Source organism: Heloderma suspectum, chromosome 5, assembly GCF_057233095.1.
Source record: "Heloderma suspectum isolate Gila_16-S chromosome 5, 16-S_ref, whole genome shotgun sequence".
In the NCBI taxonomy this organism is placed as follows: Eukaryota; Metazoa; Chordata; class Lepidosauria; order Squamata; family Helodermatidae; genus Heloderma; species Heloderma suspectum.
The window spans coordinates 16,062,811-16,090,801 of NC_139462.1; the positions used below are offsets into that span (position 1 = coordinate 16,062,811).

The 27,991-nt window shown below is 45.3% G+C and overlaps 1 protein-coding gene across 1 annotated transcript in view; it reads left to right on the forward strand.

The window, feature by feature from the left end:
• Positions 1-2,834: 2,834 nt before the first annotated feature.
• Positions 2,835-27,991, forward strand: part of PPEF2 (protein phosphatase with EF-hand domain 2) — a 37,306-nt gene continuing 12,149 nt past the window's right edge. The window contains exons 1-15 of the mRNA XM_084859748.1: positions 2,835-2,886; positions 2,991-2,995; positions 4,386-4,492; positions 6,024-6,123; positions 6,216-6,318; positions 9,172-9,299; positions 10,491-10,548; positions 12,189-12,352; positions 14,558-14,672; positions 16,068-16,114; positions 18,721-18,887; positions 19,533-19,569; positions 19,666-19,815; positions 23,806-24,084; positions 27,296-27,481. Of these exons, the coding sequence (XP_084715874.1) occupies positions 2,835-2,886; positions 2,991-2,995; positions 4,386-4,492; positions 6,024-6,123; positions 6,216-6,318; positions 9,172-9,299; positions 10,491-10,548; positions 12,189-12,352; positions 14,558-14,672; positions 16,068-16,114; positions 18,721-18,887; positions 19,533-19,569; positions 19,666-19,815; positions 23,806-24,084; positions 27,296-27,481 (1,698 nt within the window). The remainder of the gene's footprint in view (positions 2,887-2,990; positions 2,996-4,385; positions 4,493-6,023; positions 6,124-6,215; positions 6,319-9,171; positions 9,300-10,490; positions 10,549-12,188; positions 12,353-14,557; positions 14,673-16,067; positions 16,115-18,720; positions 18,888-19,532; positions 19,570-19,665; positions 19,816-23,805; positions 24,085-27,295; positions 27,482-27,991) is intronic.

Genomic DNA, 27,991 nt, shown 5'->3' on the forward strand with positions numbered 1-27,991 from the left:
GTACAAGAATATACTCTCTCAAGACCATGTTCAGGCCTTGCCTCCTTTTTTCTGTCACCGCTTCTGAAGTCTAGAAAAGCATGCCTCAGCTATCATAAGTTTGGGAAATATCAAGGCAGAACTAGATATTGATATTGTGTGGCTGGCTTCTCCGAGAAACAGCCCCCCCCCCCATTTTTCCTCTTCCTCCTCTTTGATAATGAACCTTCTGGGAGTTGAAGTCCCAAACATCTGGGACTTCTTCCCACCCCGGGACTAGATCATTTCCAAGGTCCCTTCCAGCTCTATGATTCTATGATCCATCCTCCAGCACATTCACTGAGTGTGCCTCCTATGCATGTTTAGACAGAAAAAAGCCCTACAATTCCTAGCATTCCCCAGCTATGCATAGGATTGCGCCATGAATGTGTGAAATGAGTTAATTAGGCAGGGTTCACCTTTTCCCTACCTGTTGATCGTAATGCCAGGAAACAGCTCCACTTCCTACATTTCTATGTGTCAGGCTGCTGTTAAAGCCTCAAGAGCAGCAGCCAATAAAAAGCTGGTGACCTTAGAATAAAGTTTAGATGCCAACGCAATCCTCTGCAATGCCAATGCTAATGCAAATTTCAACTGCCAGATTTCATCATTATATACATTTGCGCCCAATTTTTCATCCAGATGCTCAGTACAACTAATATAGGGTTTATACATCTAGGCAGGCTGAAAGGGCAGATCTGCTTAGATTCAACATGAGCCTAGTCATGTGACTTCAGCTTTGCTCTAGGCTGCTCGACATGATACACCTGCAGACACCCCCAACTAAAGTTAGAAGGCAAGGAAAAACAGTATACATTTAACAAAGCTGATTATAACAGCTACCTCTTAGTTTAGGCTTGTCTCTTTTCCAGCAGTAGTCTTTCTTGGATGAATTATAAATACCATCCAGGATTTAATGCTGCTTTTTTAATGCTGCCCTCTGAGCTATGTTATCACATGTGTACAGACCTGCAGACACGAAGCTAAATGTAATGGAATGACTGCAAGCAAACCTTTGGTTAATTTAATACTCTGGAAATGATGTACAGTAGCAGTCCAGACGTTGCAAAAAGTATGTAAAGGCAAAACAATGTGATATGACTTTCTCAGCCGTAATTGCCCAATGATTTCTGCCTTGATTGGCTGTGGTGGCAAGAAATGAATTTCGAGGACCAGAAACCAAGTGACAGACACTTCAGTGTTTATTGCACTGTGCCTGTAACCATGTGGGGAGGTGGTTGGCTGTAGACTCCAACTATATTGTTAAGCTTGGTCTAGCTTACCGCCCCTCTGCAGCCATATGAAATCTAAGGAAAAGCCCGGTTAGAAACTTGTCTGGCAAGCTTTCAAATGGTTACGGCATGACTCCCAATATTCTGAATCCACCTAAGAAAGCAACCTGTTTCAAAGGGCATGTGCTTGTTTGGAAGGACAGTGGAAGGAGGAACTGAACCCAGCACCTAACTTTCCCCTCTTGTGCCTGGATCTGGTAGCATCACTGATAATCTGACTTGGTGATACATGCCTGGGGATGGGAACTAGTCCTGATGGCTATATGCTACCTCTTGTATCAGAGGCAGTATTCCTGCTGGGGAACATAAGCAGAAGGGTGCTGTTGCACTCACATACTACTTCTGGGTTTCCCACAGGCAGCTGGTTGGCCACTGTGTGAACAGAATGCTGGACTAGGTGGACCCGTGGTCTGATCCAGCAGGAAGCTTCTTATTTTCTTAACCATGACTGCCACAACTATTTATGCACAGCTCCTTGAGCAGCTAGGAATAAGCATATATAAGCTGGCTTCGACACATCTATGCTCCCTACCTGAATTGGAGCAAATGATTTTCAGTGGAGGCAATTCACACGGTCAGTTTCAAGCGATGGGGAATGGCCTGTTGAATATGCATGTGAGAACTGGCTGTCAGTAACCAGTAATAATACTTAATGTTTCTATAGCTCTTTCAAGTGCTCAAAGCACTTTGCACACATTATCTAGTTGTAGTCCTTACAACAACCCTGTAAGGTGGGTGGGGCCCTGTGGCTTTCCAGATGTTCTTGGACTACAACTCCCATCACTCCCAACCATGGGTCATGCTGGCTGGGGCTGATGGGAGTTAGAGTTCAACAACATCTAGAAGGCCACAGGTACTCCATCCCTGCTGTAAAGTGTCAGTATTATTTTTCCCCCATATTGCAGATGGGGGGGGGGGAGGCTGAGAGAGAGCAGCTTACCTAAGGCCACCCAGTGAATTCATGGCAGGGGCAAGATTCGAACCAGAGACTCGTATCTCAGTCACACTACAACAGCCAAATGCTTTTTGCAATGCCCCCTTCACAAATATATTTATTGCTGGATACCTGCAGCCAAATTTTGAGTCCATATACAACCCCTCCAGTCACTGGGTCCTGTGTGAGAGATTTCCCCATCTCTCTCTCTATCTCCTGACTCTTAGGGCTTTCTGCCCTTATGGTTCTGCCACTCTCATTACTCTGCCTCCTCAGCCTCTCAAGTAAAATATCTTTTTCACCCCTGCAGCAACAACCCTGCCTCTTCCTGGGATCTCTGTAACATTTTCCACATAGCCAAATCACCAAACCATTCTCTCCCTTTCCTCAAAGCAGATGCACTTTTTTGTTTAACATTTTACAACTGACTCTTTTCTCTTGGCAGTTTGAAATTGACATCACAGCAATTCAGCCAGTAGCTATGGAGGAGGGTGATGGTTCACAGATAGCGTAACAGCTGGTTTGTAGCCTATTGCACATTTAAGGTATTGTGGTTACTTGGGATCTCATAGGTGCATTGTTTGAAGACTATGGGATCTGGTACTTCTACACACAGCACCCTCTTGGCCAAGCCAGACAAGGGTAAGTTATTTATTTCCTTTCCTAAACATCTACAACTTTGTTTTTGGATTAACCTTCTGGAAAAACCTGGGTAAATCCCAATATTTTCCTTCTCTCTCAACTAGGCCAGGTATTGCCAGATGCTGCTCATCCCGGTAAGTTAACATGATATAAATTATCCTCTCTAATATTACTTTGTTGCACTAAAATATGACATCCATAGACGAGACAGAGGTTTCTCCATATTCAGGAGACACTCCAGGCATGCAGAAAAGTATTACTACGCATGTTTAGACAGAACATGTCTGTCTAAACATGCATAGGGATGATCTACAAACATCCCCAAAACCCTTTCAATGAGGATTGCATTTTCATCTATGTATTTATTTGTAACATCCTGCCTTTTCCTCTAAGTTGCCCAAGGCAGCTCACATGACCCCCCTCCTCCTCTCCATTTTATCCTCACAGCAACCCTGTGAAGTAGGTTAGGCTAAGAGTCAGTGGCTGGCCCAAAGTCACCCAGTGAGCTTCATGGCCAAGTTGAACCCGAGTCTTCCCAGTCCAACAGTCTAACCACTACTCCACCTGTCTTTAAATAGGCAAGGCTGGCCCTCCCATAGGCAGGGTAAATCCCCTGCCTCAGGAGGCGGAGTGGGAGGAGTGGCAAATTGTGCCCTCCCCACCACCAAGGGGGCCCCCTGCAGATGCTCCTGAGTGGGCAAGTGCTCCGGGACGGGTGGGCGCTCTGGAGTTCGCTGCTCGTTGCTCTCCTACTGTAGCATTTGCTACAGAGTTTTGGGGTGGGGTGTCACCAGCAGGCTGATGATACTCAGCTCTATTTCTCCTTGTCATTGGAGTCGGCTGAGGCAATGAAGGTGCTGGACCAGTGCCTGGAGGCTATAATGGGCTGGATGAGGGCCAATAAACTGAAGCTAAATCCTGACAAGACAGAAGCTCTGTGGATTGGTGTTTCCCGAGTCTGGGAATTGCGTAAGCAACCTGTTCTGGACGGGGTTGCGCTCCCCCTGAAGGAGCAGGTGCATAACTTGGGAGTACGCCTAGGTCCATCCCTGTCCCTGGAGCCCCAGGGGAACTCCGTGGCCCGGAGTACTTGGGGCCAGCTTCAGCTGATCCACCAGCTATGGCCTTTCCTGGACAGCAATAACCTAGCCACAGTAGTACATGCACTGGTAACTTCCCGATTAGACTACTGCAATGCACTTTATGTGGGGCTGCCCTTGAAGATGACTCAGAAGTAGCAGCTAGTGCAAAATGCAGCAGCTAGACTGCAGACTGGAACACCTCATAAAAATCATATAACCCCAATTTTAAAGGAATTGCACTGGCTGCCAATACTCTTCTGGTCGGAATTCAAGATTCACAGCCCCACCAGGAGCCACCATCCTCCAGTGGAAGTAGCATAATTTAGAAAATTATTGGTAAAAAAGGATAAAAGATGGCTGCCCTACTGGGCCTTTCCTTGCTTACCTGTGTGGGATGCTCTGCGTTGGCTCCCGCAGGCAGTTGCTGGAGCAGTGTCTGGTGTCGGGTCTTTGCGGCTGGAGTCTCAAGGCAAGAGTTCTAAGCAGAGAAGTGTTAGCATTATGCTGAAGTTCCCACGTGTGTTGTGAGGCCAGGCTGTGTTGTGTAAAGCGCTCCCTTTGTGTGTAAAGTGCCCTTTCTCCAGGTTTCCATCACTAGAGCTCCCTGTTGTGATCCCTCGGAGTGTGTGACATGAGACTAGAGAGATATAGCCCTTTCATCTGAGTTATGGTCTCCCATAACTCAACTTTTCCAACCTGGTGTCTTCCAGATGCTTTGTCCTTCAACTCCCATAAGCCCCAGCCAACATGGCCAATGATCAGGAGAGCTGGGTGTTGTAGTCCAAAACACTGGGAGGGCCCCAGGGAGGGAAAGTCTGGTTCAAGTAATGAGCTTTAATGAGCTTCCGCATACACATTGAAAACTTGGTTGTTCAGGCAGGCATTTGGGGTGGGTTTGGGTATTTTTAGAATATGATGTTTTAATGTTTAATTTTACTGTTTTAGATTGTTTGTACTATTGTGCATCGCCCAGAGTGACTGGGTGACTGGCCAGATGGGTGATTAAGAAATTTAATAAACAGACAAACAAACACTGTGATGTGGCCTCAGGAGCTCCCAGATTGTGGTTCCAAGGAGAGGAAATGGATCGCAAATGCACACACACACACTCGTTCCAGATCCAGACAAAGGAAAAGGAAGACAAAGACAAGATAAATTATTTTGACATTTACATTCGGACTTTCTAAACTTAGGTATACCCGAACATTAGTGTACACAGTTAAAACAATACAATAACAAAATAAAAATAGCCATCTCTTTCATCATGTTGCAGAGTGTATGCTAACTATCCCACCTGGCCTACTCGTTCACTCACAGTCTCAACAGCTCTTCACAACTGGAGACTCCCCTATACCCAACGAACCCTGGAAACAATATTCCTCTGATGGGGCTGGGATCTGGTACACCAAGAGGCCCTCATTAAACTACATTTCCCAGGTTTCCCTAGAAAGAGTTTTGATAGCACAGGGGCTTCCAGAATGGAACTTTGCTCTGAACTAAGGTTCTGGCCAATGAGAACAAGGATTGTTCTTCTGCTTTGCATCCTGTTTCTCCATTGGGTGACTTCAGACAATAGGAAAATTCAGTACAAATTGGGTTGCTTGGTTTGTTTTAGAAGCCAGAAGAAAGCCCTAGAATGCTTGAGTGTAGTGGCTAGATCAATACATTGGGAAGGTATGGAAAAACAACGACTCTCCAAGGATGTGGGTGGAGACAAAAGAACTTCCAAGGATGTTAAGACCATCCCTTACATCTGTGAGTGCTTCTGCATGGAGGTATCAGAAAGGAGACTTGAGCATAATGGTTGTTGATGATTCAGCTTCCTAAGAGGCAGTTTCATATGTTATGAAATAATTAGTGGTGGTACTTAATTCAGAATATGATTGGGGTCCACCAGTATTGGCTTGGTTTGCTAGCCAGCCTCTGTTCATCTTTGCTACCAATTCTCCCCAACAAATCCTTGGGCAGATGTAGAGGACTTTAGGAAGAGGAAGGGATTTCTCCCACTTACTGTGCAGTGTGGAGAAGGATGCTGTTTCTTGCCTTCTCCAACAGCTGCGCAAACGGGGGCCTGTCAGAGTTTGTTGGGAGTCCTAGCCAGAGTGCTGAGGCAGTCACTTTTGAGGACCCAGCAGCTGGAATTGCAGACACCTCAGTAAGATCCATCCTATTGCAGGTGCGGTGCCTGCCACAGGAGGGGTGGACAGAAGGCTCAAGAGCTGTGTTGTTTCCCTTCCTGTGTCTCAGGGCATGCTCACCATAGCACCCAGCCCCATTCTTAGTCACCAGAATCACTTCTTGGGTGGCCATATGGCCTTGGACATGGTCTGTGCAACCCATCCTCTGGGGAGTAACAGCTGAGGAGAAAAAGCTGTTTTCTCCTCAGAGAAAAGAGCCAGCATGGTGTAGTGGCTAGAGTGCTGGACTGGGAGTCGGGAGATCCGGGTTCTAGTCCCCACTCGGCCATGGAAGCTCACTGGGTGACTTTGGGCCAGTCACATACTCTCAGCCCAACCTACCTCACAGGGTTGTTGTTGTGAGGATAAAATGGAGGAGGAGGAGGATTATGTACGCCACCTTGAGTTCCTTGGAGGAAAAAAGGCGGGATATAAATGTAATAAATAAATAAATAAATAAAAGCCAGGGCTGAGCACTCTGTCTGCTGATGCCCTCCTGAGATGGCAACTGTGCGGTGGTTTCCCAGAGCATGCTAAAGCAAAACAACCCACTGTTTTGGGGAAAGTGGTGGGAAGTGGTGCCAAAAAGGAAACAGTCCCTCTTTTTGACTGGCTCGTGTCCCAGGATGGGAACGGCCTGGGGAGGGAGCCTCTCTCCACTTAAGGCTCCTCCACATGGAGCTTTTATCCTGCAATTGAGGTTGCTCACTCACGGACGTTTGTGGGTCCTTTAGATGATGTCGTGAACCTCCAGGGCACATCCCAAGGTATTTCCTGGTTATTCCATCTCAAATAGATGCAGAACTATTGAACCATTTTTTAAACTCAGAATGTAATGTGATTAAAACAGCCACTAGATGGTGCAGTTTCATTGAGTTTAATGGAACCTTGAAAATTAAAAGCGTCCCCTCTCAGCAGTCACTGTGGTCCCTGTCTGGGAGTGGTGATAAGGATGGAAAAGCTACAGAATGGGAGGATTGCGGGGGTTTTCTTTAGTGTAAAGCCAGCCTTGGTCTGTTTGCTGGTGAGAAACATTGAACACCACTGCTTTAAGACTGGCACTACTTGGTCTGCTTGGTCTGTTCCTTGGCCTTTTTTTAACGGGCTCTCAAAACGCAGAGCCGACCATGAAATAGGAAATCACCTGAGGGGGGAGACAGGAATTGGAGACTGCCTCCTCGGCAGTGATTGCAGGTTTTCCAGAGAATTTTGCACTGGAACATTTGCACTGGAACCAGTGCAAATTAAGTCTATTTGCATAGGAAAAAATTCAGTTTGTATTGAAAAAATTTCTGATGCCCTAGAGAGATCTAATTGAGCATGTTTGTTTTACTTGTATTTAGTAAACAAAGCTTTTAAAAGTATCTCATGTTGCTTTTTATGTCCCAATATACCACAAGTATTTGACCTGAAATATGTGAGGAAAAGAATTAAAGCACATTTCATGCGATTTAAATATTATATTATGTAGAAATTTCTGTGGTAAAATAAAGCACTGGAAAAATTTCCACCCCACACCACTGCTGTCATGGATCTGCCACAAAAGGCTGGTGACATAATCGTCAATGTGCTCAAAAATGATTACTCCAGAAAGGTATTCCCCCCACACATACACACGCACACGTGCACGCGCGCACACACACATACACACAGCAAAATCTGTCTTGTCTTAGAGCTGCAAGCCCCAAACAATTAAGCATGTTACATAAAAGGTAATCAGGAATCTAGATAATTAAATAAATAATAAAGTAACTGGTACCAACAGGGAAGATACAAAGTGACTTCACAATGAACTTTAGGTAATCGTTATCAAAATGTAATTGGCAAAGCAGTTTGGATAATATTCAAAGATAAATTGCTGAATTATGACTCATCACTAAAATTGAAAAGGATTATGTGAGAAATGGAGAGACGTAAAACTGTATTATTCAACGTCAGAATGTACTTAAAGTTTTTGCTTATTGGTTAATGAGCAAAAAATATTGCGTAAGGTATAAACATTAAGTCTGATATATAGATACCTAGAAAAATGTATCTACTTAGGTTCAATTAGAAAACTTTGAGTAAGACATTACTTTGCCAAAGGCATATATCAAAATTAATTTACTTGAAAAGGGTATGTTTAAGTTTTTGTATGTGTGTTTTGATCATGAAGGATTATTTTAGAAGTCAAGATTGTGGACTTAGATTCATGAAACTGACATATTGGCAGGGGTAGTATTTTAGAAACTGCATAAATATGGTCTGATTCGAGGGTCAGATAGTTTCTTTGATATTGAAGGCCCTGGCCTGTGATAACGCCAGACAACTCTATAGAGAAGTCTTGGTATGCAAAATGGGCTCAGCGATGCTCTCTTTGTAACAGCAAGACATGCTTAGGAAATACGACGTTAGTTGCTTTTAAATGCTTTAGTACTTGTATTTTAATTGGGAATTTCTATTTGTATTACTAAAAGTAAGAAATGGATTCAAAGATTCCTGTACTATAATTAACGTTAACACTAAACCTGGATTTCAACCCACCAAATAATCGTAGGTGTACACTTTGTTTAGAAGTGTTTTTATCTGCTATAAGGAGGAAACAGGCACTCAAAGTCTCCCAGAATACTGAAGTATAAGCAGATAGCTCAAACAAATTAAAGCTGTAAGACATCTGCTTGGCAGACTGACCAATGGGAGCAGGCAGAAGGAAGCTGAGATTTGCCTGCCATTTTGATCACCACAATGCTCCAATGTACTGTGGCTCCAGTGCAATGTGGATGATTTAAAATGGTGGTCATCTTCCAAGACCTGGCCACTGCTGGCCAGGTTAGCCCATGGCTGAGGAAATGGGTGGATAGCAGGGCCAAAGTCAGTGCCAGTAGGTCCTGCCATGGTGTTTGGTCCCTGGCAGCTGCCATGGATGATGGGAGTTTGTCTCAGCCCTGTTTGATAGGCCTCATATTTCTATACTCAAAAGAGCAAGGCCTAACGTCATGTCAACATAGCGAGAGATTATGCCCTTATTTTCTCCTTCTGTACCTCAGCGTTTAAAGCAGCTGTCCTGATCCAAAGATGGTATCGACGCTACATGGCCCGGCTTGAAATGCGCCGAAGATGCACATGGCGCATCTTCCAATCCATAGAGTATGCAGGAGAGCAGGATCATCTCAAGGTATGATGGCAAAAGAGGAAGGGAGAGGCGAAGTTCTTGCTGCTGCTGTTCTAATTTTGCTGTTGGTCGTGAGGAAAGGGATTTTGCATTCACAGTTCACCTCAGATGCTCAAAATGAAAAAAAAATTAAGCTCATCTGCCCCTATGTGATCCAGACCTTTCCAAGTACTTTTATGCAAGCATCACTTTAGTCAGATAATGTTCTAATCTAATAATTATAAGAACATAAGAAGATCCATGCTGGATCAGACCAAGGGTCCATCTAGTCCAGCATTTTGTTCACACAGTGGCCAGCCAGCTGCCCATAGGAAGCCCACAAGCAGGACATGAGTGCAACAGCACCCTCCCGCCCACGTTCTTCAGCAACTGAAGCATACTGTCTCTGATACTGGGGGTAGCATATGGCCATCAGGGCTAGTAGCTATTGATGGCTTTAGCCTCCATGAATTTCTCTAATTCCCCTTTAAAGGCATCTATATTGGTGGCCATCACTACATGTTGTGGTATTAAATTCCATAGTTTATCTGTGCGCTGTGTGAAGAAGTACTTCTTTTTATCTGTCCTGAATTTCCCACCAATCAGCTTCATGGGATGACCCCAGGTTCTAGTATTATGAGGGAGGGAGAAAAATGTCTCCCTATGTACTTTCTCCACACTAGGCATGATTTTATCAATCATGTCCCTCCTTACTTGCCTTTTTACTAAGCTAAATCATGCTCTCTGTTTCTGATGTGCAGGCTGTGAGTGCACTACTCAGGTAACCAGAATATCACTTTCCAGGCACGAAGGGAGGTATCAGTAGGTCTGGGGGGACTCCAAAGTTTGTAGAACTGCACAAAATCTTTAGAAAAAGATCGTAAGCGGGGAACCCCTCCCTCCTCAAAAAACTGCCCAGTGAAGACTGACCATACTCAGTGACCACAGAATGCAGAGTGCCTGTTGAGGCAGAAAACAGAAAAGGCAGGGATGGGACAGACCATTGTGACAGGCTAAACAGGAGCACTCTTCACTTGCAAGTCCCATTTGTACCTTTGTTATTTCACACACGTTGTCCCATCTTCAAAATATGTTGAGGCTCTGCAAGATAGGGAAGCACGGGGCCAGTACAGAAGAGAGACGCTATAGCAGGGGAAGAAGGTACAAACATGCCCTTAACGTGAGTGATGACATCTTCCTTCTTGTCTTCTGCAGCTCAACAAGTTCTTTGACTACCTGATAGCCCACTTCACACCAAGCAGCAGGAAAGAGAGTAAGCTTATATATGGGGCTATATAACGTCTATGCTAAATCTCATACAGGTTTTTATTTTTTTTTGCACCAAGGTAACTGAATATTGTGACCTCTATAAGGGAGCAATCCTATGGCTGCTACTCAGCGGCTAGTCAGCCATAGGATTTGTGGTTTTCCGGGAATTTACCTTGGAGCCCACGCTCCAAGGTCAGTTCCCAGAGAACTAACCTTCCCTCCCTTCTGCGTTGCTTGGCAGGCAGTGAGGAACAGCCCCGCGCTCTGTGCTTGGAAGAGGATCATGGAGCAGCCAAAATGGGGTGTTCCAGGGGGCGTTCCAGGGCGGGGAAGGCGGAAATGCCAGTACGACACGTCCTATGTGTCGTCCGGCAGCCTCCTCCCCCACTTTGCCATCCCGTGGCTAGAGAGCCGAAATCAGCTGTCTAGCTGCAAATGCGGGGGAGGAGAAGGGCAGAGGGAACAATCCCCTCCATGCTTCTCCTGCCCTGCATTGGATAGGCGGCTGCCTATCCGTATAGGGTTGCACTCGAAATCATGCAAATAGATAACATTTGGAAATATTTGTATTCATAAATCTTGGGTGAATCATCACTAAGTGCTTTATAGCTAATACAACTAACGTTTATTGAAATGCATAGGGTGTTCATCTCTTTATGTCAGCAGGGGCATTTAATTGCTTTCCTTGTTTGAAGACCCCTTTTGATTGCCTTTAAGCTATTCTGATGTTTTTAACTGGCTTTACTGGCTGGTTTTTATTCTGCGCTTTGGACTTCTATGGCACTTTGGACTTCTAATAGCACTTCTATTGTTCTGATTTTTACTTTGTATTATGCCTTGAGGCTATATGTGATAAGGCAAGATAGACATTTCATAAATAAATAAGTAAATATTGCATCATTTATTCTGTGTCTGCTGGCTGTGTAGAGAATCAGAAAGCCACAAGGGGCACTGAAAACCTTTCCCTGCCCTGGTGGTAAGAAATACTGTTTCACACACATCCCTTCCTAACTCTGGTTTCCCAGGGGTTTCATTCTCCAGAAATGCTGAAGTTTATAATTGGAGCCTTAAGGTCTAGAAACATTGCCTTAAAAAACATTAAAAAAAATAATGTTGGTATTCTCAGGATGCTGAATTCTGTACCCACCATTAACAGTTTCTGTGTTTGCACAGCATGATTGAGAAATCAAGGCACAAAGACATACATTGTGTACATGCAAGACTGGAACCAGCACATCTTGGTGCCAAGGAGGGAGAGGCAACCTGACCCATAGCATTTAAATAATTATGCTACTGGGTCAAGAAGATGTAACTTGAAAGCAATCTGCAGGGAAACCTGTGCAGGTTTCAGGCAGAGGGGCAATTTGCAATAGAACCACTGCATGTAAAAGAAAAATAAAGGAACCAAATCTCTGGAATTTAGCAGTTACACTGCAGGGACAAAAGGTTCTGGCCAGTTTTGAGCAGCTTGCATGGGTTTGTCTAAATCTCTGTCTCACACACGCACACACGTGCACACACACACAATCTCAGTGGCTGGAAAGCGACAGTTTTAAAGTTGCAGAAATGTGAAGGAAATAGCATGCACTAGTGCAGAGGTATGCAATGTACATAAAAAGTATTCTGGTTTTCTTTCCCTCCTAGGAGATTTCATCAACCGCATATTGTCAGAACCTGAAGTTGCAAAAGAAAAATCCTGTAACTACCAATCTGTTATAGTGCCAAACAGCTATATCGGGCCCCGTCTTTCCTTTCCACTCTTGCCTGATGATGCCGCTGCCTTACTGGAAGCATTCAGACAAGAACAAGTAAGTATCTTAAGAGCAACTTTGCTCTTTCCTCTCATTTTTCATTTTAAGGAGTACAAGGGAGGGGCTTGCCATTAAGGAATAAAACTGCTGAAATCTTGGTGTTTATGATTAAAGTTGTGTGATTCAGAATTGGGACCCATGTGGAGTTTTGAATTCTTAAAAAAATATTAGGAATTTATCTCTCACTATGGAATTGAGCCAAATGCTTGTGGCTGTAGAAAGGTCAAGCTCAAAGTCACATACGTCTACACTACAAAGTTGTGTATTGATTTTATACCACTTTTAACATTATACCCTAAACATCCTAGGACCAGCATATGAGGTAAGATGTACACCAACCCTGCAAAGCAGGCCTGGATGCAACACTCCTTCTTTCTTAAATCTGACACCAAGAAGCTTGGGCAAGTGTGTGATTACTCACTCGATTCTTAAAACTAGGTGAAGGTGAAGGTGTCCCCAACCAGTCGTGTCCGACTCTAGGGTGAGACCAGTATCCAATTTAGGAAGATTTTATTTAAAAAAAAGGGAAAAGGGATCATAGACAAATAAGCACCGTCAAGGTAAAAATGAACTCATTTCTATGTATTCAGTGCTGCGCAACTATAAAGTTAGGTTGCAACACTTACATGATCAACACAGGTCTCCCATGGATGTCATCTTGAAGACGTAGTAAAACCATGAACTTGTTTCTTTTTAAAAACAGAACTTGTTTCTTTTAAAAGTGTTTGAATTGTTTTAACATGGTGTTTTATTTTTTATATTTGCTGTTCACCGCTCTGAAATCTTTTGATGTGGAGCAGTATATAAATATTGTAAATACATACATACATACAACCAACCAGATGCCCTTTATTCTGTGTAGCCAGGATAAGGGAGGTTGAAAGGTTGAGGGAATTTCACCAATCAGGAACTGGTACAAGGTGTATGGTGTAACCCTCATGTGGGCCCTCATGTGGACCAAGGCAGGAAACTGGGAAGAAGAGGTGTATATTGGCAAGATATATATTTCCCCTTTGCTTCAGTGGAGGCAGGTGGCTTCGATGTCAGTGAATCTGCTCCGGGTTTCAGTCAGAACCGGTCAGAACTCTACAGGCGCTATCGGAGGTGCGGAACTCCTTTAGCGTTCTGACTGAAACCCGGGGCGGATTCACTGCCTCACTGACATTGCAGCCACCAGCTTCTTAGTCATCGCAGGGCTGGCCCATGACATCTTGCAGCCTGAGGTGAAGGACAAGATGGTTCCTCCCCCACATTCCATGTACAAAATCTGAGCAGCCTGACAGCTGAATTTTACTTCAGCACTGCTGAGGGGACAGCATCCTCCACTGAGGGAGACAGGGTCGATTAGTGGGTACAGAGCAGGCTAAATTAGGGGATTCAGAGGGAACAGTGGTCCTGGCATCCTCCGCCAGAGGCAGCCGCCTCACTCTGCTTGATGGTAGCGCTAGCCCTGGCTGATAGACAGGATTGGCATCAAAAGCCTCATCTGCAGTTGAAATGTCCAGGTAGCAGTGATGGGAATGACCTTTCTGCCTCAGAACCCAGAGACCCGCTGTTGGTGACAGTATACTGGCTAGATCAGGAGTGCAGAACCGCAGGCCTGTGGGTCCCAATCCGACCCTCCAGGGTACCCCAGATGGCCATGCCACTTCCCCAAGCCCCATCCTCTTTCCCAACCATGGATCATTTGGTTGTTTCCTGATTTGTGGTTGAAAGGCCTCTCCTAAGGCCTAGTTACTGGCAGGAAGACCTTTCAGCTAAAATATATTTGGCATTTTGGCCCCACCCCTTTTGCCTTCAACCCCACCCACCACTGGAATGCAGCCCCCAAGAGCTTCTCTAAAACTGAATTCAGCACTCGGGCTGAAAGAGGTTCAACCAGTGGAAGCTGGTGGCTCCAATTTTTGGTGGGGCTCCATTCTGGGTTTCAGTCAGAACCAGACTGAATTCTGAAGGACCTATCCAAGGTGCTGAATCCTATCACCCAAAATTGGAGCCACCAGCCTCCACGGCGTTCAACACCCATGAGCTAGATGAAGAAATGGTCTCACCTGGTATAGGTTAGATTCCTGTGTTGCTTAATTTTTAAGTTGTGAGCTTTCTTGAGTTATAGTTTTCCCTGAAGGATCCTGAAAATTGTAGTTTTAAGTCCAGGAAGTCTCTCTGATGGCCTTCTGTAATTTCTTCATTTTTTCCCAGTAGCAGCTTCATGCTCATTATGTCCTAAGACTCTTCCATGAGACCCGAAAGTATCTGAACCAGCTGCCAAATCTCACCAACATCTCTACATGCTACAGCGAGGAGATCACTGTGTGTGGTGAGCACTCTTGTTGTTTGACACCATTTATGAACATGGCATTTCATAGAATGGCATAAGCAAAACAAATAAACAAATTCAGACTCATGATAACAGTTACAGATGCTTAAGCTCTTGGACAGGCAGACCCCAGATTTGCACGATCTACTTTGCAAGAATAAGGGAACCCAGAGAAACATGAACTAGAGCAAGACCCAAAATGATGACACAGAGGGCAGAGCCAATTTCCTTCTGCATCCTGTGAGCCATACAATATGGGCCACACCTGAGATGATGGATATTGCTCTAGTTCCTTTTTTTACTCTAGTGTCAGTGCAGAGCACCCAATCTGGATCAGGACCCTAGCATGGGGACTTGGGGGCTTTAACACTTTTTTCACCTACAGTCCTGATCTGGATTCCCACCCCTCCACCCCCGCCACCACCACCTGCAATTTATAGTGCCAAAGAGTGCTCTGCTTGCTTTAGTGGATAATTTTTGTCCCAGTTGCAATTTTGAAGGGACAGCAAGTTGTGCCAGAATTCTTAAGAACATAAGAAGAGCCCTGCTGGATCAGACCAAAGGCCCATCTAGTCCAGCATTCTGTTCCCACAGTGGCCAACCAGATGTCGATGGGAAGCTCAGAAGCAGGGCATGAGTGCAATAGCACTCTCCTGGTCCTGTTCCCCAGCAACTTGTACTGAGAGTTGTACTGCCTCTGATCCTGGAGATAATATATACCCATCATGATTAGTAGTCATTGATAGCCTTCTCCTCCAGGAATTTACCCAATCCCCTTTAAAGCCATCCAAGTTGGTGGCCATCACAACATCTTGTGGTAGCAAATTCCATAGTTTAACCATGTGCTGTATGAAGACCTACTGCCTAATGTATGTCCTGAATCTCCCATCCCTTAGCTTCATTGGATGACCCCAGTCCTAGTGTTATGAGAGAGGGATACCCTTAAAGGGAAGAAGAAACTCTGGCTGATGCCATTCAGAACTAGAGAACACAGACTTCCTCTCTTAAAAATCCACTCTAGGTTATCCTGGCAGCCTAACTTAACTGCTGTAATCTGAATGAAAGGGAGTTCTATTCTGGAATGGGTGGAGATGAGAAGATATCAGTACTGACTTTCTTCATACCTTCGCTTTCTGAGCATGATTAACTAAGGTATCATTCAGAGAGACCTGGGAAGAGAAGGAATGTGGTCTCTGAAGTATACTCTGCCTAGGCTTTATATTTAATTAATTAAAGTAATAAAATTGCATTATTAGTTAATTACATTATTAATAGTAATTTCAATAATGAGTGAATAAATCAGTAGTTTGCATTGAATAGACTCTGCCTGATGTTAAATACTTCTGAGGGGAAAAACTCTCATGAAGCTGACTCTTTCCTCCCCTCTTTTATTAGGAGACTTACATGGCCAGCTGACTGACCTGTTTTTGATATTTCACAAGGTATGTATGGTATACTGATAAACATTTCATGTACAGCTGTATGCTACAAAAATAACATAAATATATCCAATTCTATGCCCAGAACAAATTATAATGTTTCACAGAATGGTAAATGGTCTAGTCGTGGGCCGTAGTGTTGCTGAGTTGAGTCATCATGCTGTCCTTGTACCTTTATATCAGGGATGGGGAGCATCAACCTGTGGGCCTAATCTGGACCACAGAGGCCCCCCTCCTTCAAGCCCCTTCCTGAGTCCCATCCCTAGAGACTAGCAGGGAGAGAATCCCCTCTGTTATCTCCAATCAATGTCTGGAGATAACGGCAGGGATTTCTCTGCGTGTCACTCCCCCTCCCCCTGCCAGACTGTTGGGGTGATTGGAGAGGAGCCGGCTTGCTGAACTGTCAGGAGATTGGGGCTGATCTGGCCTGGGGGGCCAGGAAGATCTGGGCTGCTATACTAGTCCGGGGGGAGGGGGCGGAGGGAGGATATAGCCTGGTGGACTAGTCCTGGGGAGTGGACAAGAGGGGGGATGGGGAGGGTCCAGCTTGCTGTATTCATAGCTGAATCAAGAAACAAGGCAGAGGTGGCGTCTCCCACTCAGGCCTTTGGTCAAACCTATTTCCCTTGCCTGTTGTGTGCCACAGCTGGAGTTCTACTGAAAGGGTTGCAAGGATTGCAAGATGGTGCAGGTGGAGGCTGGGGCAAGGACCCACAGCTGTCTTGTCTTCTTCAGCTGTTAATGTAAAGGCACAGGAGAAATCTCCAGGTTGCAACCTAACAACCCTACTTGTTGCTCTTTGCTGTCTTGTTAAAGGAAAAAGAAAGCTACGTAAGAACTCCTGTGCAAAATTCAGATTTTAAAAGACTATAGGTTTTTTTAAGGAAAGGTTGGGATGGTAGAAGAAAGGAAGGACAGGTATTGGATGTAGTGACAAGTGTTGCAGTGCATCTTACAACATTATATATCCACTTTCCCCAACCTGGTGCCCTTAAGAGGCTCTGGTCCACAACCCTTTATACACTGCTTAGTTAAACTATGGAATTCCCTTCCACAAGATGTAGTGACGGCCACCACCTTGGATGGCTTTAAAAGGGGACTGGACAAATTCCAGGAGGAGAAGGATATCAATGCCTACTAGTCCTGATGGCTATATGCTCCCTCCAGCATCAGAGGCAGTAGGCCTATGTACACCAGTTGCTGGGGAACATGGGCAGGAGGGTGCTGTTGCACTCCTGTCCTGCTTGTGGGTTTCCCATGGGCAGCTGGTTGGCCACTGTGTGAACAGAATGCTGGACGAGATGGACCTTGGTCTGATCCAGCATGGCTCTTATGTTCTTAACTCCCATTGGCCATGCCAGCCAAGGCTGATGGGAATTGCAGTCCAAACCATCTGGAGGACACCAATTAGCTATATATAGTATTACTGTAGCCTCTGGTCAAACAGCTTTTGCAGGTTTTTTAAACAATATAAAATCACTGTTTACCAGAAGTGAAAGTGGGATGAGTTTATACATCAAGAGCAGCAATCTCTCTTTGAAAAGTCGACTCTCTAGAAAAATATGTATCTGTCTCCAGTCTTAAAATGAGGCAGCCAATACTTTTTCAAACCTTTCTGCTCGTGCATAAGAGCTATTGCTTTTCTTTGAAAAGAAAGAAGAGATTCTTAGGGCATCAAATTGTTGCAATGGCCATAAACACAAAGGCAGTGGCTTAAAAAAACAACCCAGACAATTATTTAATTAGCTCTACAATACTCTTTCATTTACATGCTATTGCACTATTTTATATATATCTATGAGTCTATATATATCTGGAGAAGCATTAAGAGATCGATTAAAAGAATCATGGGGGGGATAAAACGGCACCCATCAGAAAGTTTACTGTGAAGGTGTGCCAAGCCACGATAGATTCACCTGCCTGATTCATCACTGCAAATGTCCCACACCTTTCAGAAAGATGGAAGAGTAACACCCCTCTCTGCCAGAAGGAACACACAGCTCCAACCAACAGTTCCCTGGGACTGCACACTGTGGCCTAAGCCACTGACCAGAGAACCAAGGGCTGCTGGGAGACTTGTCTTTCAAGGAGAACATCAGGGCAAGGGGGAGACCAAGCTGGCCCCATACATCAGTCAAAGAAGGAATAGCTGCAAAGAGCTTTCCTGCCAGAAAGAACACCTATAAGAACCTTTAAACTAAGAACTGGTGCCTGAGTTTTGCATTTTTTTCCGCCTCCCACCCAATCCCTTTTCCTTTTGTGTTATGTCTGTTAGATTGTCAGCTTGAGGGCAGGGGCTGTAAGCCACTCTGGGAACCTTACCCCACTCTGGGAAGAGTGGGGTAAAAATACTGTACAGGTGCAATCCTGTGCATATTTAGACAGAAAGAAAGCCTACAACTCCCAGCATGCCCCAGCCATGCTGGCAGTTGTAGGCTTTTTTTTTTCTGTCTAAACATGCATAGGACTGCACATTTAGTAAGTAAGTAAATAAAAAACAGCAGTCCACCCCTGTGAAGGCAACATTAGAGCATCCTTTATCCTGCCTTCCCATTGGTGTTTGATTTCCTTAACATTGATCAGTTTTTTGAATTTTTTGTGCCTTACAGAATGGCCTTCCCTCTCCGCAGAAGGCTTACATCTTCAACGGTGACTTTGTGGACCGAGGCAAACACTCCATGGAGGTCCTGATCATTCTCTGTGTCTTCCTCTTGATTTACCCAAAAGAGGTCCACCTGAACCGAGGAAACCACGAGGACTACATGGTCAACTTACGGTATAGGATCCAAAACACATTCCAGGAAATCGGAAATGTGTGGTTTTTGTTTGTATTTATACTACCTCTATCAAATGAATTCTGTAAGTCACAGAGCAATTAAAAAAAATAAAACAATGCAATAACAAAAACCTAAAAGAAATTGTCAAATATCAATATAAAACCAGTAGAAAAACAATGCAAAACTAGCACAATAAACAGCGGTACAAAAGTCAACATAATAAAATACAATATACTGAAGAGCTAAAGCCACTTAATATAGGAGTTGAACCAAGGTGTCATAGGGATTAAAACAGAAGTTTAAAAGGCTTCAGAGAACAAAAAAGTCTTAACAGGGACCTGAAAGTATAGAAAGTTGACACTATGCAAACTTCTCTGGGGAGAGCATTCCATAACCGAGAAGGCCGTCTCTCTAGTGACCACCCTCTGAACTTCAGAAAGAGGGGGCATCCAGAGGAGAGCCTCTGGTGATGATCTTTGGGTATGGGCAGGCATCCAAGGGAGGAAGCAGTCCATCAAGAACTGAGGTCCCAAGCCATGAAGAGCTTTATAGATTAAAACCAGCACTTTGAATGTTGTTTTTGCCATTTTTTGTTATTGTTAACAAGTGTCAGATTAAACCCATCTCTTATCTTCCACCTCCAGCTATGGGCTCACCAAGGAGATAACACGCAAGTACAAGGTAACCTAGCTTCAAACCTGATGCATCTCGTGTGTTGTCGGAGGGCCCTGAGCATTTTCTCATCCTTCTTTACCCTTGCTGTCCTTTTCCATCTAGGAGCATGGTAAGAAAATTCTGAAAATGATTCAGAACGTCTTTAGCAGCCTACCACTGGGGACCTTGATTGATCAGAAGGTCTTGATTGTACATGGAGGAGTGTCAGACAAGACTGACTTGGAACGGCTGGCCAAGATTGACAGGCACAAGGTACAGATGCCTTCAGATCTTTTCATGGACTCCTCAAAAAACACATTACCAGAGGATGTTCTTATGAGCGTTTGTGGTCAGCCAATATATGTAATTGATTAGAAGTAGGTCAAAGTACTTCATACATAATTAACTTTTGGAGGTCATTACTGCAGGATGCACTGATGGAGACTAGCATCAATAGCTTCAAAATCAGGATAAGACAACGTTGTAAAGACCAGGTCTATGGAGTGCTATTAGGTACACTAGCTAAAGAGGAGTGGGCAATGTGTGGCTTTCAGCTCAATTTCAAAAGCCCTCTGCAAGCAATCAGTTTAGACCTCTGTCCCTCCTTGGGCAGCCAACTGGATGAGAAGGAAGAGGGAGAGAAAGAGAATGATAGATGAGGGTGTCAACGGGAGTGGGGGGGAGGGATCTTTGGCCCCATCAACTGCCAGCATGCTGCCCTTGATAGATTATCCCCAAGGAAATATGGCCCTCGACAGAAGAATGGTTTTCCACCCCTGAGCTGCAGGAAACATCCATGCTCAGAGGCAGTATGGATATGAAGAATAATGCTGTCAATGGCTACTAGTCATGATGGCTATATATTATTTATTTATTTATTCACAACATTTATACACCGTTCCACATCTAAACAGATTCTAGAGCAGTGAAAAATACGGGCTAAAATAATAAAAAGATAAAAAAGAGTATAACGACATATTAATTAAAAAAAAGAGAATGCCAGTAAAAACTGTGGCTGATCATTCAAGGAAGGCTTCCTGGAATAGAGCTTTTTTCAGGAGGCACTAGAAACAATACAGTGTTGATGCCTGCCTGACCTCCAGAGGGAAGGAGTTCCATAGAAAGGGAGCCACCACACTGAAGGCTGTTCTCTGGGTGGATTCCAATAAGGCTGTAGGTCCATGTGAAATCACCAGCAGCATGCCCTCTGCTGACCTCAGTGACCAGGCAGGTGTCAAGGGCTCCTTGGAGGGCTCTCTCAGTCTAATCCAGTAGCTAAGTCCAGACACAGACAAAGGGATTCCTTTCAAAGCTTTATTCTTCTTTTACAACTTAACAACTATACTGTTTGCAACTAGACCTGAGCAGCACAGGACCTATGCCCTAAGTTGGAACAGTTGGTCCCCGTTTGAAAGGGAATTACTGGCAGACCCCTGAACTTAAGGACTAGGGAGAGTCCCTCCCCTTTTCCCTTGGAGCCTCTGGGCGCAGCCGTTGTTTGCGCGCCAACCTGGCACTTCGCCTCCTTTCCGCGCCCTTCATCTGGCGCCGCTCTCTGCGTCTGCATCGCGTATCCACCAAGTCTGCTATCTGCGCTCTGTTACTCCCTGGACTGCTAACTAAACTAGGAATGCTGGTGGGAGGAATCTCCATCAGCTGTTGGTCCTGGGAAAGAGGAGCGCGCTCCTCTCCCAGGAGCGACTCCTCTTCCTCAGAATCAGAACTACTCTGGGATTCTATGGGCTCAGTGTCCACTCTGACAGCAGGTTGGTAAGGGAGAAGGCGCTCTCTCAGGTTTCCTGGTCCCAAGTTGTTTAGGGCCTTGTACACTAGTAGCAAAACCTTAAATCTGGCCAGGTGGCGAATGGGCAGCCAGTGCAGTGCCCTCAGCAAAGGAGTTGCACGCTGAAAGGGGGCAGCTCCCGACAACAGCTGAGCTGCTGCCTCCTACACTAGCTCCAGCTTCCAGAGCATCCTTCAGGGCAGCCCCATGTAGAGCACTCTGCAGTAATATGTCTTCTCCAGTATCAGAAGCAGTATGCCTCAGTGCCAGTTGTTGGGGAAACAGGACCAGGAGGGAGCTACAACTGCAGTCACATCCTGCTTGTGTGCTTCCGATGGGCGTCTGGTTGGCCATTGCATGAACAGAATGCTGGACTAGATAGGCCTTTGGTCTGCTCCAGCTCAGCTCTTCTTTGGTGTTTGTCCCCAGTACTGCAAAAACCTAAGGAAGGACATCACTTTTATGCCCTGCTCATGTGCTCCCAGAGGCATTTGGCTGGCTGGTGCTGCTGGAAACAGAACGTTGGACTAGATTAATTTTAGTCCTATCCAGCAAGGAAGTTCTTGCATTCTTAAAAGAGAACTGTTGGAAGTGTGAGGGTGGGGGCAATTCCATATAAGAACATCAGAACAGCCCTGCTGCATCAGACCAAGGGTACAGCTAGTCGAGCATTCTGTTCAAACAGTGGCCACCCAACTGTCAACCAGGAACCCACAAGCAGGACATGAATGAAACAGCAACCTCTTGCCCATGTTCCCCAGCAACTGGTATACATAGGTCTAGTGCCTCTGGTCGGGGCTAGCCGCGGTGGCTTAGTGGTTAAGACGCTGAACTGCAGACCGGAAGGTCGGCAGCACAGCAGTTCGAGACCCGAGTGCTGCGTGACGGAGTGAGCTCCCGTCTTCAGTCCTAGCTCCTGCCAACCTAGCAGTTCGAAAGCAAGAAATTGCAAGTAGATAAATAGGTACCGCCTCGGCGGGAAAGGTAACAGCATTCCGTGCACCTCGGTGTTCAGTCATGCCGGCCACATGACCACGGAAGCGTCTTCGGACAGCGCTGGCTCTTCGGCTTAGAAACGGGGATGAGTACCGCACCCTAGAGTCGGACACGACTGGTTGGGGACACCTTTACCTTTTAGTGCCTCTGGTACTGGAGGTGGCACATGGCCATCAGGACTAGTAGCCACTGATAGCCTTTTCCTCCAGGAATTTGTCCAACCCTCTTTTAAAGCCATCCAAGTTGGTGGCCATCACTACATCCTGTGGTAGCGAGCTCCATAATTTAACTATGCGCTGTGTGAAGAAGTATTTCCTTTTACCTGTCCTGAATCTCCCACCCATCAGCTTATGGGATGACCCCACTGGGTTCTAGGATTATGAAAGAGGGAGAAAAAAGTCTCCCTATCCACATTCTCCACACCATGCATAATTTTGTACACCTGGTGAGGGGCTATAGTGCCCAGTCCCAGTTGCATGGGATGGAGCTGTGGTTGCTTGGTGACAAGGGGTGTCACTCCCTGTGGGAGCTCTATGTGTGCATAGGCCGGGCGCCCATGTGGCAGAGGGGAGAGGGCCAGAGCAGGCACCTAGAGTTGAGGGGAGGGGGAGCCCCCAAGGCAGGGGTGTTGAATCTCTTTGAGCCCGAGGGCCGAATGCCATTTCAGAGAAGCTCTTGCGGGCTGCATTTCAGTGGTTGGTGGGCAAAAGGGGTGGGACCAAAATCACCAAAAATACCAGTATATTTTAGCTTACCACCAGTAACTAAGCCTTAGGAGAGGCAATTTAGTCATTTAGAATTGGTGGGAATTTAGTCTTTTAGAATTGGTGGGAAAAAACAGCACAAACGCTGTGAAACCACCAAACAGTCAGTGGTCAGGGGAAGGGGGTGAGGCCAGGGGAATCCTGGAGGGGCAGATTTGCCCCCCAGGCCTGAGTTTCTGCCCCCCTTCCCCAAAGCGTTCAAGAAAATCCTACTTTCATTCATTCATTCAAACCCCCAGTCCCTTCCCAACCCCCTTCCACAAACCTCTGAGGACCGACGGAAATTTAGAGATTGTTATAATGTACGTAGAAATACAGTAACCCTTACCATAGTGCCGAAGGCTGCGACCAGGTGACCTGTGTGCCTGCTAGTTAAGTCTGCTGTCCAGGAGCTCACTGTGGATGGGCAACAGTTCTTAGGGTTCTTTACTGGACAGACCAGCCCTCAAATAGAGGACACCTTGAAATAGAAGCGGGTCCTTTGGCAGCCCTTCAAACAAAGGACTGTCCTCTGTAAAATAGAACTCATGGTCACCCTAAGAGGAAGTAAGGTAAACTGCCCACCCTTTGGCCCTGATGCCATTGCAGGGCCTTGAGCTCAAAGGGCCTTGGTTCGATCTGGGCAATTCCAAAATGAGTTGAGAATTTTGTTTTGGGATCTAGACAATACCTGATTCTCAGTCCTATATTCAGAATATATCTCCCCCTACTTTTTTTTAGATTCTCTCTGTATTAACGCAGAAGAGAAAAAATTCAAAAAGTCTGGACCCCAGTGAACTGGAAGGTGCCAGACCTGTTAGGGCTTCTAATCCCGCAAACAAGTTTGAGCTCTCCCAATGGGTGCAGCAGACAGTCCAGGGGGATCTGCAGGCTTGCCGCAGGATGGCTGGAATGAGCAATTCCACAATGACGGAGACGTTCGCCCAAACTTCAGCCATTTCAGAGGTGGATGTGAGATCCTGTGAATCTGCACACTTCGAAGATGATGACATCATGCAGGTAGGTTGAATCTCACCCTGCAGTTGGTACATCAATTATTTATTTATTTATTGCATTTATATCCTGCCTTTTTTCCTCCTTAAGGAACCCAAGGTGGCATACATTATCATCCTCCTCTCCATTTTATCCTCACAACAACAACCCTGTGAGGTGGGTTGGGCTGAGAGTCTGTGACTGGCCCAAAGTCACCCAGTGAGCTTCCATGGCCGAGTGGGGACTAGAACCTGGATCTCCCAACTCCCAGGCCAAGGGCTGTTTTTACACCGAAAGTGTGGCCTCAAGGAAATTTGTACTGTGCCCAATCTTCTCCTGTTTTGATTTTTGGTACAAACTCTTGCTTACACGGGTGGAGGGGGGATATTCCATAAACTGCACCCACCCTCTGAAAACGTTTTCCTTGCAAGTTTGCAGCCTTTTTCCCCAGTCTATTGCTACTTTGGCCACTTTATGCACGTGCACATCAGGGATTTTTTCCCCTTCACTATTTGATCCTTACTGGGCCGCGGTGGCTTAGTGGTTAAGACGCTGAACTGCAGACCGGAAGGTCAGCAGGACAGCAGTTCGAGACCCAAGTGCTGCGTGACGGAGTGAGCTCCCGTCTTCAGTCCCAGCTTCTGCCAACCTAGCAGTTCGAAAGCAAGAAATTGCAAGTAGATAAATAGGCACCGCTTCGGCGGGGAAGGTAACAGCGTTCCGTGCACCTCGGTGTTCAGTCATGCTGGCCACATGGCCACGGAAGCGTCTTCGGACAGCGCTGGCTCTTCGGCTTAGAAATGGAGATGAGCACCACACCCTAGAGTCGGACACGACTGGTTGGGGACACCTTTACCTTTTTATTTGATCCTTGCCAATCAGGGTTCATGTAGTGAATGTGATGGTGTCATGGGGCTACACATCCAATTAGCTACGGCTCTATAAAGATGTCACTAAGGCAAGCGAAAGCTGATGGAGGGCAATGCTTCTTGGACTAGGGAAGGGCTGTGGCTCAAAGGTAGAGCCCCTGCTTTGCATGCAGAAGGTCCCAGGTTCAATCTCCAGGTACGGCAGGAAATATTCCTGCCTGAAATCCCAGAGAGCTGCTGCCAGCCAGTGTTGACAATATTGGGCTAGATGGGTCAATTGGTCTGACTCAGTATAAAGCAGCTTCCTATGTTCCCATGACTAGTTACATGAGCTTTCCTAGCCAATTGTTCTTACTTTAAATGGGTGTGCACTTTTGTCCTCTTTTGTATTGTTATTCATACAAAGTATTGTTACTCATATAGATAGCTGGTAGTCTTAGGGTTTTTTGTTTTTTTTCAAATCACTAAAAAGGAAGGGTGCTTTTTGCAGCTGCCAAAGTTTTTACGAAAACCTTTCTGGCTCAGCCCTCTGGAAAGCTCTTGAATGCTGGGATCAAAATGCATTGTGCACAGTGCTACGTTGTAATAAGCTTTGCTTTTTACAGCTTTGCTGTATTACCCTCTCAGTTTAGGACCTGGTAACACAATAATTTATCCTCAGGTAACAAAGTCCACAAACTGAGATTTATTCAAATGTTCCAATCTACTGTAGCATAGTAACTAGAAGACAGAACTCTGAACAAAGAAGTTTCCAGTTCAAATCTTGCCTCAGCCATGAACTCAGTAGGTTGCTTCTGACAATTATTTCAGAGCCTTAACCCTCCATCTGTAATACAGAGATAATAATACTGACCTCCCTTACAGGGAAGGTTAAGGATTGCCAAGGTAATGTATACTAAATTCTTTAAAGCTTTATATACGTGCTAAATATTATCATCATTCGAGGAGTGAATCAGAGATTAAAGTGGGGTGAACAAGATTCAAAGAAGTCTAAGATGTGGGGCATTTAACTTGTCCCTCATTCAGTGATAAGGGAATATGTAACCCCTGGTGGGCGGACTTTCCCGATTTCAAAGAGAATCATAACTGCCTGTGAATTTCACAAGATAGTCAGAAAGGTCACATGGCCAAGTACCCTGGAGTTTCTTGCTCCTGTAAGAAGGGTAGTTATCTTTCAATAACAACCCTGCCAGGTCAGTCTGAAGATTTTATTTTATTTTATTAAATTTATTAATCGCCCATCTGGCTGGTCACAGCCACTCTGGGCAATGTACAATAATAAAAACAGTTTAAAACAATAAAATTCTACATTAAAAACATCATATTTCTAAAATTACCCTAACCCACCCCAAATGCCTGCCTGAACATCCATGTTTTTAATGCGTGGCGGAAGCTCATTAAAGAGGGGGCATGGCGGAGTTCCCTAGGGAGGGAGCTCCACAGAGTGGGGACAACCACAGAGACAGAGAAGATGACAAACTTTGAGCCTGGTTTAAGGGAACTCACACATTTTGGTTGAATTTGGTAATTTGTCATAAATTACTTGAGTTGAGTGAAAAGCAGCAACTAGAGGTAGTCACTGAACAGTCTAAGGTCAAGAAGCCAAGAGTATCAGTCCAAAGCCAAGGAAAACAAAACCAGATAGTGGGACATGCTGAAGAATAGTCAGAATCATCCTGAGTTTGAGAATATCAGAGCCAGGTCCAGGAACTGGCAGAAACGTTTTCTTCTATGGACAAGCATCAACCATTGCATCCACCACCTGAACTGCATTTGAGGCTTGTGTTTTGTGCAGAGGCTGATTGATAAGTGAGGCCAGCTGGGTCAAGCTGCAGATGTCTTCCACCTGCCCATGTGCTGGGCTTCTCCCCAAACACTCTCAGGCTGAGGCATTTTGTGTCCTCCTCCATCCCAAACAGAGGCACAACATAACTCTCCAAAATTTTGATGATCAGAAGAGCAATGAAGGACCATGGTGCATGCCTCACATCCACTTTTAATCAACAACCTATGATTGGCTGGATCGTAGTGATTGATCACAATGTGCGAACCCGGAATGCTGGGTTGTTTGGGGGCTAAACAAACCAGCAGTTAACCCAACAACAAACCATGGATTAATTGCTGGATTGTTTAGCCATTGTACAACCCAGTGCTGCAGGTTCACACATCACGCTCACAACCTATGACCAGGTTGATTGTACATTGTTGATTAAAAGCAGATTGTTCCTAATGGTTAGATGTGGTCCACTTTGAATACAGTGCTGAAGGAGGCTGTATTCACAGGGTACTCTTTAGATTTCCCAACTGCTGCTGATCTGGGTCAAAGCCAGTGTGGTATTTAACAGGTCAGGTCTCGTCTGCATCTTTAGGTTTTAGATATATTATGGAGTGACCCCATCCCTCAAAATGGCTGTAGAATGAATGAAGAGCGAGGCGGCGGCTGTTACTTTGGCCCTGATGTGACAGAGAGGTTTCTGCGGAAGCACAACCTGCAGTTCATCATCCGCTCCCATGAGTGTAAGCTGGAGGGTTACGAGTTCTGCCACAACCGAAAGGTAGCTCAGTAGGGCAGCGGTAAAGGGGTTTTTCTCCAGGGTGGGGTGGGGTTGTGGGGGGTGGGAACAGGAGGGTGTGTGTTGACATTTCCTGACTGCAAAAATTCACTATGGGAGAAAATATTGTTACTCATATGGGTAGGTGGTAGTAGAATTAGTTTTTCTAGCGGCAACTGTTAAGATTAAAGGATAGGCTGTTTATTATGAAAGAAGGGGTAAAAGTCTCAGTAAAAGAGGGGGTAAAGTATTGGGGCTTTTTAGTTTTGCAAGAAAAAACTTCTAAGGAAAGGGTAAGTGATACACTCTATCAGATAGAGGTTTATAGAATTACCAGTGTTGTGGGGAAAGGGGAGACAGATTTTTTCCTCTCCTTTCTCAGAATACAAGCACTTGGGGCCACCTGATGGGGCTTGGGGTGGATGAAAAGATACCCCTTTTCAGGAACACATAAGGAACTTGTGGAATTTGTTGCCATGAGTCATGGTGATGGCCACTAGCTTAGATTACGCC